Consider the following 17,726-nt stretch of genomic DNA (forward strand, 5'->3'; position numbering starts at 1 on the left):
CCAGGCTGTTTCTAGGCCCCAGGGAGGGGACAGGGTGCACCCTCTCTCTTCTCCCAGTTCTCAACTCTAAATAGAATCTATGTGGAGCAAAAAAAAAAAAGATATGAAATGTCACCCTGCCTACAACCTGATTTCCTTAAGAGATAAAAAGGAAAATGATGTCTATCATATCATTACTTATACTATCAACATTATAGAAGCAACCTAAATGCTCAAATGGTAGGAAAATGGTTACATAAGATTCATGAACCCAAATATTCAGCTACTAAAAACGCTGTCTTTGAAGATGACTATGAAGAGAAAAAAACAAACAAACACCAGGATCCACAATTACATATATATATATATATATATATATATGTATATATATATATATATATATTATAATACATGTACATATATCCATAAGTATACAGTAAAAAGCCTGAAAAGACATATGCCATAGTGGTTGTATTGAGGTACCATATGGGTGTTCAATTTAAATTCTCCTGCTCCCTATTTTTTAAACTCTATAATGTTGCCATTATATATTTATAATAAAAACCATTTTAAGGTTAGAAAACATTGGATCTAGAAGAAAACACCCATCCCTCCCACTGATACCACTGTAATTAGCTAGTTATTAATAATAGGAAAGGAGCAAAGGAAAGGCCAGACACTATAGGCATGTCACCTGGGCAGCTTCACCAGGAAGCTATAGCTTTGCACTCCCCAGGGAACCACCAGCCTACTCCCTGCAAAACGCTGGGGGGAGGGGACTGGACAAAGGAAAAACAGACACATGTCCAATAAAGTTGGGGTGACATAGGAAAGGTGCTTGTCAATCACACCTGGGAACAGAATCATGGCCAGAATGGGCGTGGCCACTGCAAGAGCACAAAAGTTTTAGATAATCTCCTAAACAAAGAAGCACTCTCTCTCTTGTTGCTCCCCACACTTGTGCTATTGGCTCGCTCTTGGCTTCCTTGCTTTGCCCCTATGGCCCTTGGCTATGTAGACCCCACACACAATGGACTAATGGACTGCAGTGGGAAACAAAGCTAAGCTAGTCTGATGCGGACTGGACCCTGCTCCAACATGAAAAGGAAACTCTGGACACTGGCTCTGATTTTAGCTCTGCTGAAGCCCCAGCTACACTTCTTCTATGACTGGACTAAGGGAAATGGGACTCCGGAAACCCAGGGGTGTAATTCCATGGAAATAAAGTTTTCTACTATGTCGCATCCTCCTGGGGGGCCCCAAAAATGCTTATTCTACAGTACCCAAGCATCTGGGAAAGACAAGGCCCTCTCTCCTCTGTTAACACCCTCACTCAGGGACAGATCTCCTCACCAGTAGGGAGCAGCTCTTAAAGAGGCCACCTGAGGCTGTGGGCTGGGGAGATCTCCCATGCTGGACACCCCAGTCCCCAGCTCTTCCTGCCCTGTAGCAGGAAGGGTAGCAGGAGCCCTTCCTAGAGGTGCATATAGGGGACACATTCCCCAAAGGATCCCTCTTCCTCAGGGACCACACATCCTCATGTGGCCATATTGACCTTAGATTGCACATTATAAATGAGAGCTTCATCTAGTTCCATGGGCTACCGTACTATTTACTGAGCAAAGGAGGTGGTGGTATCAGTAGCAAATGCTGAGGCCTGGGGCAATACTGCACAGAGAACTGGGAGGGGTGTGAGAAAGGAAGAGAGGGAGTGTTGAGAGAGAAAGAGAGAGAAGAGGGAAGAGACCACAGAGTGGGAGAGGGTTCAGGGGAGAGAGACAATGGGAGACAGAGGGATTGGGGGAGAGATGAGAGGATGGGAGAGGAGAGAGAAGCTATGAGGGAAAGAGAGGGGCTGAAGGAGAGGGAGAGTTAGGGGACAGAGGGGGATGAGGAGGGGAAGGGGAAGAAGAGAGGTAGGAAAAGAGGGAGGAAGAAGAGGAGCTTAGTAAGAAGGGGAAGGAAAGGCAGGTGGTGTGGAGGAAAGTGTGTAGAAGGGTGGATATGGAGGAGAAGCGCTGTGGGAAAGGAGAAGGGGTGCAGACACAGGGATGGGAGAGGAAGGGTGAGGAAGAAGGAGAATGAAGGAAAGTGGGGCAGGGGAAAACTGGACACAAAAGAGGTGCTGAGGGGAAGGGGAGGAGAGAGAGAGCATGAGGGAGCGAGGATTAAGAGAGGGTGGATAGAGGGAGGGGGTATAGTGAGGGGAGAGATAGGCAGTGAGGAGAGAGGGGAGGAGGAAAAAGAAGGTTTAATTGAGAAAGGAAGTGGGAATGAAGAGGTGTGTGGGAGGGACTGAGGGGAGAGAGATGGGATGAGAGGATGAAGAGTGGATGGGGGAAGGAAGGTAGGGAAGGGTACATAGAGGGAAGGTGTGAGGGGAGTGAGGATGAGAGATGGAGTGAGGGAACAAAGAGAAGCTAAGAGAGAGATGAGAGAAGGCACTGAGGCTGCGGAAAGGCAGGAAGCCAGATATTAGAGGGACAGTCCCCTACCCCCTTTTCCCTACATCTCTCCGCCAGGCAGTGGCTGTTTTTCACAATGTCTTCATCTCTTCCTCCATTTAAAAACCCACAGGTTCCCTAAAAGGGCCAGACAATGTCACAACTGTACCCCACCCCCACAGCGTGCTATCATCACCCAGCCACCAAAGTGCCGCCAAAGTCACATCCACATTTTTTTAAGCGCAGCCAACTCAAAAGGAGAACCCGAGTTCAGTTACACAATTCAAGGTCTCAAAGGGTATAAATAACCCTATTATTTACTGAGAAGCACAACTGTGCATGTCGCTGCAGGAGCCCTTCCTCAAGGGACCTGGTGAAAATGACTCTGAAGAGGGAACATCCTCGAATCACCAATCACCCCTTTGTCAAGAGAAAGCCAGGAAAAAACGGGCACAGGGCACTCTCAGGTATTCTGAGTTAAGGCTTTCCAGCTTCCTCATTTATGGTGCCTGCCCCAAAAGTGGGCCACCAGCATCCCATCTCACAGCACTGCTCCAGGGGGCAGGGCTTCCTTTGGGTCACCCTGTGTCTCAGCACCTGGTATACACCTGGCACCAAGTAGGCCCTCCTTAAACATTTACACATCTCAGAACTGGGTGCATCCTCCCATCACAGCTGTGGGCGTGGAGCAGCCAACTGTGTATCCCAGGGGGTGATATTGACTCCAGTGGGCTCAGAGACTTGCTAATGGGAATTTGAAACTGGGACCGAAACAAGTCACTCTTTTTTTTTTTAATGTTTTTATTGATTTCAGAGAGAGGAAAGGAGAGAAAGAGAGATAGAAACATCGATGATGAGAGAGAATCATTGATCGGCTGCCTCCTGCACACCCCCCAATGGGGATCGAGCCCGTAACCCAGGCCATATGCTGTGACTGGGAATCGAACCGTGACCTCCTGGTTCAGAGGTTGATGCTCAACCACTGAGCCATGCTGGCTGGGTGCAAGTCACTCTTAAGTTACTGAAACTGTGATGTGTGCCCTACGAATGAGCTGCACACAGAGAAGAAAGGGGACAGGGACAGGGGGATGGCCAGAGGACACATCGGGTGGGCAGCCCATTCCAAGGCTCTTGGGGCCCTTGGGTTGCATGAGAGGCCCTTTGGCCCTGGAATGAATGCCCTGTATTAGGGCATGAGCAGGCTCTGTTTGGCTTCTTCACTTGAAGAAAGTCCTTACTACACATACAACGTGAACGTGGGAAGACACTTCCGAACTCAGTTCAGAAGCAAGATCTAGCTCAGTTAAGATCCAGGACAAAGTTTTTACCAGTTAAAACTCAGATCAGCTGAGACACAGTACACAGCAGAATCTTCTACAGAACTCTTCCCAAATACACCTGTCCCTCAGCCACAACTGGATGTTCCCAAGGGAAAATCGCCAGCTAGATGTGGGTTCTCCCACTATGAACTAATCAGGTGGTAAAATGAAGGGGAAAATAACAGAAACACCTGTCTGCTGGTATATTCATGGGATCTGCCCGGACCAAGTCACAGGAAATAAAACACAGAGGGCCTCTGGGGATGGTCACGGGACAGCAGCAGGGATGGGCTGGGCTGGGATGGGAAGGAGACTTTTCACTCTAAGCACTTTCCACCTTTTCAATTTTGAATCATGTGATTGTATCACCGAGTCTAAAAGCTAACTTTACAGAATCATTTATATATTTCTCTGGCAAGCAGCTGCAGTCTCTATGCCCAAGAAACAGATGAATGTTGTGAACTGCTTCCCCTTTCAAAGTTTTCCTTCATTTGGTAACACCCCTGCAATTCCCATTCTCCCCCAAGCCCTCCCTGGCGTTAATTACTTTCTTTTCTGACAAAGGTAACAATTAAGCTAAAAAAAAAATTCCCCATCAAACTAACACACACTTACTTTGCCCAACCTGCTTTAGGTGTCACTGCTGAGCTAACTGACAGACTTAGGTTGACACCTGGGTTCTTCATCTAATATTTTATTGAGAACAAAGGAACGGTGAGAAATTGCTAATTAAGTGGTGACACACTGTCCCATTTTGTTTGTTGTGAAGAGGCTTTTGGGTTTGGGTGTTTTAATGATCAAAATGGGAGAAAGGCAAAGCCCGTTTCTGGAGCCATTGGCGTGAGATGAATTTCACCCAGAAGGCAGCATCCGGGACAGTCTGGTGAAGGAAATGGAGCTTGATGAAGAAGCTGGCCAAGGGGAAGGCAGAGCAGAGCCAGAAGGCCTTTTCCAGTCATGCTCCAAAGCAAGATTCAGCACCTCCTTCTAGCCCCAGGCACACAAATAATAGCTAGCTGGAATAATTAGAGAGGACACTAAGCTAATTAAAGACTTTTCACATGGGGAGTGGGTGTGTGATGGATAAAACTGGTGCAGCCCCAGAGGATCAGACCTAGAACAGGGCCCCGAGTCTTCCAAGTCTAGAACAGTCCAGAAAAACCTGGCAAAAACGCAGCACTGGTGTTTAAGAGGGTGATGATTTAAACAATCTATGCATGCTGAATTTGAGTGTTTAAGGACTTAAGTTTGTTATGCAAAAAGAGAAATCAATGGGCACCTAAATAATTATAGTATTTAATCCAGGATACAGGGGAAGAAACAGCAGTGTGAACTGAATAACACCTAATCTTGCCACTCTGTCCTCCACACCTGTGGACAGGCCAGCCTCCTGCTGCGGCCCCACCACCTCCCTAGCCACTGGAAGGAAATCAGCTAAGGCCTTTACTGGACTTTTCTTGCCAACTGAATACAGTTCAGTGAGGACAAATATCAGGAATATTTCTGTCATTGTTGTTTGTTCTTCCTGAGGTCAAATAGATACACAGCTTATCAGTGAAGTAAGGTCCATCAGTTACATTTTGCTTTATTAAAGTGTCCCCTGATGAAAACCATAGATCTTCCTGACAGATATTTATCCATAAAATAGCAATCAAGTTAAAAACTAACCAACCACATGGCCAGTGTACCTTTGCCAACTAAAGGGATTTCAGTGAAGATACGTGGACTCCATCAACCCTCCACATGTGAAGGCATTGGCGGCTTTTCTGCCATGATTGAAATATCCTTGACGAACCCCAGTAATTGCCAAAGAAGTTACCCAAGTAACTAATTCACTAAAGCTTTAAGATGTAGAAACATTCAAAATTCCCCCACATGATGAAAGGGAGGTCACCTGGAGGGACAGAGCAAAAATAAAGTACCTCTTAAAGGAAACATCAACCAAAAACACTAAAAAACACCACCATATTCCCCCTTTCCCCATTCCTTTAGTTTCTTAACTGGGAAACAGCTCCAAGATGGCTGGGTGGTCCAGGAACCCCCAGAAAACACAGATTCTAATCCTTAAGTTACCAAGAAAGTGATGAAAAGTGTTTGAAATAGATAGCAGTGCTGGTTGCACACATTGTGAATGTACTTAATTGCACTAAATTATGCACTTGAAATGGTTTAAAATGGGCCCTGGCCAGGTAGCTCAGTTGGTTAGAGCATCACCTAGATACGCCAAGGTTTCGGGCTCAATTCCTGGTCAGGGCACATACAAGAATCAACCAATGAATACATAAATAAGTGGGACAACAAATATCTCTCTCTCTCTCTCTCTCTCTCTCTCTCTCTCTCTCTCTCTCTCTCATCAATACACTGAAAAATGGTTACAACTGAAAATTTTGTTATATATATATTTGCCATAATTTTCAAAATAATATAACAAAAACCACTGAATTGCACATTTTAGATGGGTGAATGTAAGATTTGTGAATTATATCTCAATAAAGTTGCTTAAAAAAACTTACCAGGGAAATAGCCTATAGAAAGAGCCTCCTCACTGGGGGAAGCAGGAGCCTGACATATACTGAGCACTGAGCACCAACATAAATTGCTAGTTCTCTCATACTGAAAGGGCATTGAATTTTGAAAGAGGACCATGTCACTTTGCCTCTCTGAATCTCAGTTTCATCATCTGATGGTGCAGGCCATGACGGCCAAGGGCCCTTACAGCCTTTCAGTTCCCAGGACCAATGAGTGAGTGGCACAAGGACCCATCATCTGTCACCTGGCATATAAGCACATCCCACTAGGAAAGCAAAACATCAGGGGAGCCAAACATGAGACAAATAAGTTCAACAACTTCAAGACCTAGCTATTGACAGAAGAGGGGCAAGCGCTGTATCAAGACACTTTCTACTCAAGGAACAAAATGGTGAAAGAGTGCCAAAGAGTCCTGTTCCCCAGTGACTTCATGGTTCATTCATAAAACAAAGGCTGTGGCTACAGAGGAAAACCTTCTGTTCCAGAGCGGCTGGTATTGAAGGAGGGAAATGGGGCTCCAGCCATCTGTGTAACACTCAGAGCCAGCTTCCCCCACGTTTGGACCAGAATACTGTGTTGAGGGCTGTCCTGTGCATTATAGGACGCGTAGCAGTGTCCCTGGCCTCTGTCCACCAGATGCCAGACTGCCCTCCCCCCACCAGCTGTGACAACCAAGTGTCTCCAGACATTGCCAAATGGCTCCCTGGAGGGCAGAATTGTCCCCAGTTGAGAACCACTGCCAGAGAGAATTTTCTATCTTAAAACTGGCCATTCTTTGTTGAAGTCATGCGACACATGTGGCGGTATCCTTCTCATCCATGGCAGTGCAGGCCACCTTGAACTGTCAGCAAGCAGACCTTGTCAGCAGGCTCTGCTTGGGGAATTTTTCACAACTGCACACACCTCCTGGTAACCAATACCTTGGAGAATTGTGAGTTGCAACTGCACTTGAGTGAAAGGGTCAATCATTCATTCATTCATTTGTCAACATAGGGCACTTACCATATGCCAGGCAATGAGTCTGGGCAGTGGAGTTGGGAACACCCAGTCAGAGATGAACTGACTTAATACAAGATGAAGTGTTGTACAGCAACCTTTGGGACAAGCCTCAAAAAATGAATGAGGGGTGCGCTAGGCTGAATAATAGTCCCCCGAAGATCACACCCTAGTCCCCAGAACCTATAACTATTCTATCTTCCATGGCAAAAGGGTCTTTGCAGATGTAATTAAGTTAAGGATTTTTATATGAGGAGGGTATCCTCGATTATCCAGATGAGCCCAATCTAATACAGCAGTCCTTATAAAAGGAAGGCAGGAGGGTCAGAGTAAGAGAGGAGATGTTAGCACAGAAGTAGAGGTTAGTGTGATGTGGCCACAAGCCAAGGAACACAGGCCAGCTCTAGCAGCTGGAGCAAGTGGGTTCTTCCCCAGAGCCTCAGAAGGAAGCAGCCCTGCTAACACCTTGATATTGACCCAGCACACCCCATTTTGGACCTCTGACCTCCAGAAGTACAAGATTACTAACTGATGTTGTTTGAAGCCACTGAGCTTGTAGCACTTTGTTACAGCATCAAGAAACTAATACAGAGAGACTACAAGGCAGAGAAGAGAGTGGAATCATTTTCCATCAGGGCATGTACATGGGGGAAGGCTCAGCCTGAATGAACATAGAGCAAGAAAAACCTTGGGTGGCTGCTGGATTTCACAAAGGCTCTATTAAGGATCTAAAGCAGCTGCAGAATGGTAGATACATGGGGCTAATTCCAGAAACATCTGGGGCTTGACTGTGTACTGGGAAGGGCTAAGAGAGAGGAGAAGGAAGAAGAGGTAAGCCAAAGAGCAGATTACTATGAAGGTGACAGGAAAGGTGGTAATACCCTCAAGGAAATGGGGAATAAAAGAATCAGGACAAATACCATGGAAGGGAAATGCTGAGCTCAATTTACCACATGCTCTGTTTGAGGCGTCTAAAACAGACCTGGGTGAAGTTAACCAGAAGGGTAGGAATAATAATTACCTCAAAAGTATTCATTTTAGGCTTACCATGTGCCAGGCTGAGGGCCACAATAACCAAGCAGACGCAGTCCCTGCCCTCCTTAAATGTGGCAGAGAGAAGCTGAAGAGTCAGTATCAGAGTGATATGATATCAGAAAGACTTGACTGGCCATTGCTGGCTTGGAAGATGGAAGGGGGCCACCAGGTCAGGAATGTGGGCAGACTCTGAAAGATGGAAAAAGCAAGAAAAGGGGTTCTCCTATGAAAGAATACAGCCCTGCTGTCATCTTGACTTTAGCCCAGCAAGACCCATTTTAGACTTCTGACCCCTAGAATGGTAAGATAATAAATTTATGTTGTTTTAAGTCACAGTTTGTGGTAATTTGTTATAGCAGCAATTAGGAAATAATACAGGTCCCAGGTATAGAAAATCACAAACAAATATAAAAACCTCTAATAATGCTAACAATCTATTTTTTTATGTTTTTATTGATTTTTAGAGAGAGAGGAAGGAAGAGGGATAGAGAGATAAAAACATTGATGAGAGAGAAACATCATGGATCTGCTGCCTCCTACACATCCACTACTGGGGATGGAGCCCACAACCCAGGCATGTGCCCTGACAGGGAATCAAACCGGTGACCTAGCCCTAACCGGTATGGCTCAGTGAATAGAGCATCGGCCTGCGGTCTTAAGGGTCCCAGGTTCGATTCCGGCCAAGGGCATGTACCTTGGTTGTGGGTACATACCCAGTAGGGAGTGTGCAGGAGGTGGCTGATCGATGTTTCTAACTCTCTATCCCTCTCCCTGCCTCTCTGTAAAAATTCAATAAAATATATATTTTTTTTTAAAAAAAGGTGACCTATTGGTTCCCAGGGCTGATGCCCAACCACTGAACCACACTGGCCAGGCCTAATAATCTATTTTTACCATCCCCTCTAAAGATGGAGGGATGCACACATTGTGAATGTACTTAATGGCACTAAACTATGCACTTAAAAATGGTTAAAATGGGCCCTGGACAGGAAGCTCAGTTGGAATAAATAAATAAATAAATAAAGTGGAGGGGAAAGATGGATGATAGGAAAAACCTGTGTGATACTCTGATAAAAGTCCAAGCAACTAACAATGAGATGGGCCAGCTAGTATTACTAATGCCCAGGTGTTGGAGGTCTGGCTTGGACTGGATTCACGAAAGAATCAACACTGTACTTTCCTAATAACTCCATGAGAGGTTTGTTCGAAACTAGGAGCATATTTTTCTCCTCTAACTAAAGTCACACGTCACTTACAGCATCTTTTTTTTTAAAAAAATGTTTTCACGTGTGCTGTTGTTTAGCCTTTTCCCCTTTCTGTCATGGATGGAGGAGTCATTTTTTAAAATATATTTTAATTGACTTTTCGAGAGAGAGGAAGGGAGAGGGAGAGAGAAACATCAATGTGAGAGAGAAACATTAATCCGTTGCCTCCCTATGCACCCCAACCAGGGACCAAACCTGCAACCCAGGTGTGTGCCCTGACCAGGAATTGAACCGGCAACGTTTCAGTGCACAAGGCAACACTCAACCAGTTGAGCCACACTGGCCAGGGCACAACAGCATCTTACTTTACAACCAAAATGCCCATGTACTCTTCAGGGACCCACATACACTATACTTCAGCTTTCTCAACTGCAAGGCAAGGAGGTTCTGGATGCAACCTTGAGCTTGCACCAGAACTACCTGGAGGGCTCATTAATACACAGGCTGCTGGGCTCCACTCAGAGAGTTCCTGATTCAGTAGGTCAGAGTTGGGGGCCAGAGAATTTGTCTCTAATGGGATCCCAGGGGAGGCTGATGCTACTGGTTTCTCGTATCCATCATATCACACTCCGAGAACCACCAGAGTAGAGACTCCTCCTCTCACGTTGAAAGGGGTCTAATATTTTCCTGCCCTGCATCTTTCCCGCTTAGAGCGGCCCTGACTTCATGCTTCTTAGCAGCTTGTTCTGCTTTCCTCTGGGGCTCTGCCCCTGGTATAGCATTGCAGTTGTCCATTCTGCTTAAAGTTGAAAAACAGTCCCAGGACTAGAGCTAGCCGATAGTCAAGAATTAGCCACAGGATATACCTAGAAAGCCATTCTGCTCCCCTACCAGCCCCGATCCTCTGCCCTGATTCATCACGTGAATGTTAACTCAGGGACAGAGAAAAGCAGCCCCTGCCATCCCGAAGCTGGCCAGGCACTTTCCTATTGCGCATAAACTACTGCACAGAACACAAACAACAGACAAGGCCACTCTGACCAGCATGGGACAAGACGAAAACAAGGCCATTCAGCAATCATGTCTGAACACAGACAAAGCATGAACCTTGTCCAAACCACAAACGTCACCAAACACCCCCCAATCCTGGCTAATGAGTGACTGCTGCTTCTTTACCCATCACAGCCCCTGTCTAGTCTTCCCTGCTTCCAGATGGCATTGATTAAGGCACCCAATCATGGAATTACCCTGCCCCCAGTCCTGAGCAATGCCGGCTTCTTTAAATGCTCCCCCGAACACCTAATACGGGCCCAATCCTATATGTGGTCCTACCTGACATCCTCTTGCTGTGATGCCCCACGGTGCCCCAAGGTGTTCATTCTCCCTCGCTGCAAGGAGAAGAAAGCCTGCGTGTTCCACTCCAGGTGTGTTCCTGGGGGTGTGGCTGAAGGGAAGTGACCCTCCTACACAACTTTCAGATTTCATCTCAAATAACATCTCCTCAGTGCTTAGCCCTCTGCACTAAATCAGATTCCCCCTCTCTAATCTCCTTGCACAAAACCTGCCATGGCTTTTAATTACATACTGTTGTGAGCACTGCACTCCAGTTTACCTCTTGCACTTGACTGAGACGCCCACGCCAGCAGGTCTGCATGTGTTGTCCACCTGTTTCTAGAACAATGCCTGGCACAACGCAGGGGGTCAAGAACATTGGACGAATGGACGGACAGATGGATGGATGGATGGATGGATGGATAGATGAATGGATGGATATTGTATACAACCTACTTTAAAACAATCACAAATACAAGAGTTGATGAGAGAATCTCGGCAATGCAAAAGGAACTGAAGTGGTCAGAGAGGAAACAACCAGGGTCTGTACAACCAAGCCGGTTTGCCTGTGCCGTGGTGGACCTACAGTCATGAGCCATAAATGCAGAGACTTTTCTTCCATTTCTAACTCGAGACTATTTGTGGAGGCCAACACGTGATACTCATTTTCGCTTTAGTTCAGCATAAAGCAGTCTACCACCAAAACAATACATTGCTAAAAACAGTCCAAACTTTGTTGTTACTCTGGGATTCTTTAAACGGAAATCATTTGCTGGGCTTGCAAATCTTTCACTACTCACAGATTTGGGTGGTAATAATATGTGTGCAATTGTCATTACAAGAGGCTTTCCCTGTATCGGGTACTGTAGGCATCTCCCCACAAGCTCAGAGGGGCTCGCACAACTAACTGGCTTCATTTCAGGGCTGGGGATTTGATACTTTTCAGTTATTTTTCAGATCAAAGACCATATAATACAGTTTTATTGTGTTATCCATCAACAGAAAAATCATCAGGCCAGGTAAGACTGCAAGTGTCTCAAATTGATAAACTGAACAAATCTGAAAACCAAAGACTTGGGAAATGGGGAAGAAGGGTGCCCACATGCCGGGGTGTGTGTGTGTGTGTGTGTGTGTGTGTGTGTTTGTGCGCACGCGCGTGCGCAGTCCTGCTTCAGAAACAGAGCTGTTAGGTGGCTCCATTGGAAAACATACAGAATCAATTGTTAAATACCTGTACTTCGTCACAAATACACTGCTGAAGATGCTTTAAAAAAGAGTAGGTGATCTCTAGGCACAAACTACTACAAACACCTTCAATCCCACTATAAGCATTTTAAAGAGTTAAATGACAGTATTCATTTTAATTTTACTGCCTTCAAGTATTAACACCTGGAAAAAAAAATGAAGACCATTTTCTGTACTACCCTCCATCTTTTGTAATGGTTAGAGTAAAAAATAAAGATTAAGCATGTACTATAAACTGCAGAAGCACTCTCTAATTTTCTTAGATGGCTCTGAATAATGAAAACAGTTCAGACTTGAATAATAAACAGGTCATTTCTTCTTAAATAGGACTCAGTCCTCTTCCCACTGAGATAGAGAAAGCACAGTCCAAACACAGGAGAAGACATTTGGATCTAATTTTCTTGTGTGTGTGTGTGTGCAACCCACCCAAAATGAAAGGTGATCAAAACAGCATTTCCGGTTACCTATGGAGAAACCAATCTGTTACTAAAGTGATGGGTGATTTTAAAGTATATGCATTTGTTAATAAACTAAACCATCTTATTGGGTGCCAAAGCAAAATGAGAATGTGGAGCTAAGTGTTTTGTCTTCCACAGAGTAGGAAGGTTTCATACTCCTTCATTCATTCAGTCATGCATTCATTTAATAAATATTTATTTAGGGCCTGCTCCGTGCCAGGCACCACAGAAGAGCGCTGCGCAAAAACGGGGCAATACAGCACTGTCCCTATGGTCATGGAGCTTATAGTAGGGGAGAGAAATGTTAAACAAACTCAAATGAATATGTAATGCTGCTATACACAAAAGAAAAGGTGCTATGAGAGAATGTGTAACAGAGAAACTACTTTAGACGGGGATGGTTGAGAGGATCAGAGAAAGTCACTGAGAAAAGTGACACTAAAGCTGAGAGACCATCAGATCGCCACCACTTGAGAAAAGGAAAACCTGTTTTTGACAAGTGACCAGAAATAGGATTTTAACTTTGCGGGGCAACAACGGACTGGGCTAAAGGTCCCCTTTCCAGTTCATCTGTCTTTGCGTGCATCCTGTGACTGCTCACCTATGACTTTCTGACTAGCCTACCCAAATCAGAAAGGTCTCACTTTATTATATAATTTATTATGATCTACAGCCTTCTTATGCTTGGCCTAGAAACACCCCAAAATAACCTGCCAGAGGCACGAAAAACAGAGACTGGCTGCCAGCCAGAATATTGGCTGGGTGGACCAAACATTTAATAGCCAAGGCAGTCACAAGTCCTTTGCCCAGTAAAGTGTCAGGTCCTCTGGCCAGCAAGGTGGCGCCAATGCTCTGGGGTCTATATAAGATGAGACATGGGACGTGGGGGGAGGGAGGGTTAAGGGTTAGTTGCATACTTGGAACTGATGTTTGATCAGTAAATCGAGGACTGGATCAGTTTCCAGTTCCTCCCGCCTGCACTTAGAGGATGTGGGAAGTGGCCTTTGAGCACCACGGAGCGGATAGCTCCCTGAGCTGGAGGAAGGAAGGCAGGCTGAGAGGGGGGTCAGGACCTGCAGGAAGAGGGGCTCCCAGGACCCGAGGATGGCACGCCAAGCCGGGTGCTGGGGCGTTTCCCGCCCCCCACCACGCCAGCCCCCAGCAAAGGCAACCTGGCCCCCCGCCGCCCCAGACCCCGCGCATCCGGCTTCACTCCCAGCGGGCGAGGCAAGCACCACGAGCCCCACGCAAAGCAGGAACCCACCAGCTCCGGGTACCCGCGTCTTCAGTGCAGAGGAGGCGAGAAAATGGCCAAGACCAAACTCTCCCCGCCCACCCGAAAAGCCAACCACACCCCCTGCATCCCTCAGCCCAGCCGCCCCGGGCCGGCCCCCGCAGTCCTCAGCCCAGGCCCCCGCGAGGTTCGGGGACGTGGGCGCGAGTGGGAGTGAATGGGGGTGCGCAAAGCAGGCAGGACGCCCACCACGGTGTCACCCGTCGGGGCCCTACCCCGGGACGCCCTGCCTGGCTTTGCGGTACTGAATGAAACCGGCGCGCCGCCCTCAGGCTTAGATGGGCACCGGGCGCTTGGGGGCGGGTGACCCCCCACTCACCCATTGGCGTCGAGCCGGGCCGGGCCGCCGAGGCAGCGTGAAAGTTGGCGGAGGCGGGCGCGGGGATCGAGGCGCGGGGGTCGGGGTGCGGGAGTCTGGGCGCGCCGGGACCGGGGCGCGGGGATCGGGACGCGGCGGCTGGGCAGGCTTCCTCCTCAATAGCGACGGCCACGGCGGCTCAGCGCCGCCCGCTGCTGCCTCTGCTGCTGCTGTCGCTGCTGCCCCGGGGCGACTCCTGCTGCTGCTGCATCGCGGCCCGCTGCGCCCGGCTGCGCCGGGTTTCCTGCTCGCCGCGAGTGGAAATTGCGAAAAAAAAAAAAAAAAAAAAAAGCACCGCCCAGCCCAGCGCCCGGCAGCCGCGGCCCCGCCACCCGCTCTCCCCTCCTCCTCGCCGCCGCGGTGCTCCTGCGGCTCCGCCTGCCGGGGACGCGCGGCTGCCGGGGCGGGGGCGGGGCCCGGGGGCGGGGAGAGGGGCGGGGCTTGCGAGGGGCGGGGCGTCCTTGCGGCTGCGGAGCTGGGGCGTCCCCGCCTCACCGCCCCCTAGGGAGGAACCCAGCTCCGCGCGAAGCTGACCCGCACCCGCGGTGGCTCAGCTAACGCCCCAGGAAATGCCGCGAGACTCCTCGAGACCTGAGGAGATGGGGGTCCGTGGGGGAGGCGGGTGTCCGAATGGAGGGGCACGTGGGAGCCAACCGCGAGGGCGCGACCTGAGGGGTGGTTCGGGCGTGGGGAGGTGATACCGTGGGCAGGTGAGGGGACGAACACCTGCTGAGGGTGATGGATGGTATCCCCGGGGGATCGAGGCAACGCGGAATAAGGCTTCACAGAAGGGGCTGTTGGGAAGGAGGGAGAAGGGGTCCCTATAGACTAGTGGGAGAGATGCTCTGTCCCTTCAGTGCAGCGTGGGAACGGCAGTCCAGGTGCGAGTTTGCACGTAGGCGGTGGTGGGATGGAGATGCTGAAAGACAGAGGAGGGCGCAGCGGGGCCGGCGCGGTGGGCGCTTCTCCCGGCTGTCTCCTGAGCCCCTGTCTGGGCCAGGTGGGGTTCCTTTGCTCAGCAATGTTCCCAGGCTCCGATGATGTTCCCAGGAATACACTAAGGCAAAGGCTAGCTCCCTCCCCGAAGGACATCATTGTGCCATATTTACCCCCAGACCTGCGCAGCCCATCCTTGAGTGGGCACTAAAATAAAAATAGGGAATTCATGGCTAACTCAGGAACTCCTTTTTGGGTCCATTCACCACCACACCTTTCACCATACTCTGCCAGCCACCACATTCATTTACTGACCCATTATTTTCTTTTCCCTTTCCACCATCTGGTGGTAGGAAGATATAGTGAAATAAATGGGAGACATTCAGGAAGAGAGAAAATAAGACAATCAAACAATAAATCATTGGTCCCTGAAAAATAGAGGAGACAGGGGTAGTGGACCCACAGGTGACAAATCAAAGCTGACCCCCTACTCAATATTGGGCTGTCTTCATACCTCGCCTATGATGTTGGGGCAACTCTTGTGAATTGGCTACATCCTGGGATTTCTGCAGAAAGATGTTCTTATAACTGTTTCATTAGCTTTAAAAGAAAAAAACACCCCAAGATTAGGGTCTTACCAAACAAGAGATCAGTAGCCATCAGCTTTCTAAATACTTTTGTGTGTCAGAGCAATCTAAACAGAAGACTAATCCAAGAACAGAAGACCCATCCACACAGCTGCTGAGGAGGTAAAAATGGCCTCAAATGGCAGAATCCTGAGGAACATGGAAATTAAAAATCTGAAGTGTTGAAGTTTCAGTGGATACTCAGTTATACCTGCTCCAGGCACCGTGGCACGTCAGTCATTACATGCCTTGGCATATCAGGACAATGAGGCCTTGTGATGTGACAAGTGAGTTGACAAACTCTGAAACTTGTAGAGCCTGGCTAAGGGACTTTTACCCGGACTTTTATTTTCTTGAGCCTCACACAGAACTGTCTGGGGTCTGCCCAATTTCAGAGGTGGTTCTCCTTCCTAAGGCCAGAGTTACTGGGCCACTTTATCCCACTCACAAATGGACTCAGAGCCTTGAAAGTGAGCCTATTTCAACATGGAAAGAGCTGCTCTGGACTTATGGTGGAGTAGCATCTTGATGCTGAGGACTCTTGGCTGGTCCCCATGCCTTCCCAGAGCAATAGGTGCAAAGTCTTTGGACATCATAGATGATACCCACCATGGCTGCAGTTACCTGGATGTGGCAAAGGCCAGTACACCTAAACCAGCAAACTGGTGGCTGAACTCTGTAGGGCTCAGGAAAAAAATCAGCAGCTTGTCTTACGTCTTGCTTAATCTAACTCATCCCTCTGTCTGACATGAGGGAGTCAGTCTTCTTGTTTACTTTTTTCCCCAGCTTCACATGGGGGCACACAGATCACTTGAACATTTGTGTCTTATTTTGGCTCTGGTCTATTTCAGGGCATATATTTTCCTTCTTGATCCAGAGTAATGTGTCCCTACTCCGTGATCTGGTTATGCTTTCTGAATTGACAAATCTGTCATTTTATCATTAAAAAAAAAAAAAAAAGACTGCCTGGCCTGCGTGGATCAGCAGTTGAGCGTTGACCTATGAACCAGGAGGTCATGGTTCGATTCCCAGTCAGGGTACATGCCTGGGTTGCAGACTCCATCCCCAGTGTGGGGTGTGCAGGAGACAGCTGATCAGTGATTCTCACCATTGATGTTTCTATCTCTCTCTCCCTATCCCTTCTTCTCTGAAATCAATAAAAATATATATTTTTAAAAATAGATGATTGGCAAGACAACTTTTTAAAAAATTCCTGATCTCTGCCCTAATTTTAATGCCTTAAATAAACTTGTGTCAGTTCTACTCAAAACACTACAAATGTTTTCATTTGAAATTTTTCTAGATTACAAAAATGGGTATTTGCTCCTCCCCACCCCATACACACACACACTTATTGTTTTGTTCTTCGTTCTTCTGAATTGTTTCTATTGTCTTTTCATTTTCCTTTGAGAAACTTTTGCTGACCAGCAGTGCAAGGGAAGTTCACATGAAGTTTCAAATCCAGCGGCCAATAAGAATAGACGTGTGATTCCTCATCCCACCACCCTCTTACAAGAGCATTTTTTAAACAGAATAGTTAGTGCAATGTTTCAAATTACGTGAATTCATCTCATGAATGTTATAAGAGAAATACATTGTATTTATTACCACATCTTTTCCCACTGAACTCCCTTTTCTGCCAGTGTAGAAGATGAGTTTTTGGAATGGAGAGTAGCTGAACCATCACACTTAAAATGATATCACATGACTTAAAAGGCCCCACTGTGTTGCTCTGTGGTGGTGACATTTTGGATAAAAATGGAAGGTGATTGAACCTCTGCCTATGTAGCACTTACAACCTGTCATGCTTGCTCTCTCCCAGTACCTGGACTTGACATCTGTAATTTGCATGTAATAAATGATACTTTGCTTTGATAACTTTAATATCATTTTACATTGATATAAATTATATGCCGAGCCCTTTATAAAAGACAGTCATTATCTGGTGCATCTGATGAGCTTTATGGAGA

General features: G+C 47.3%; 1 protein-coding gene across 2 annotated transcripts in view; it reads right to left on the reverse strand.

The window, feature by feature from the left end:
• The window catches only part of SH3KBP1 (SH3 domain containing kinase binding protein 1), a 337,141-nt gene extending 322,571 nt beyond the window's left edge, over window positions 1-14,570 (reverse strand). Inside the window, exon 1 of one of the 2 annotated variants that reach the window (XM_081115410.1) lies at window positions 14,156-14,570. In XM_081115410.1, coding sequence (XP_080971536.1) covers window positions 14,156-14,159 — 4 coding nt within the window. In that variant the 5' untranslated portion in view covers window positions 14,160-14,570. The remainder of the gene's footprint in view (window positions 1-14,155) is intronic. The other variant, XM_081115409.1, reaches the window with a different exon arrangement.
• Window positions 14,571-17,726: the final 3,156 nt, after the last annotated feature.

Source organism: Myotis nattereri (genome assembly GCF_964212035.1).
Source record: "Myotis nattereri genome assembly, chromosome: X".
Taxonomy (NCBI): domain Eukaryota; kingdom Metazoa; phylum Chordata; class Mammalia; order Chiroptera; family Vespertilionidae; genus Myotis; species Myotis nattereri.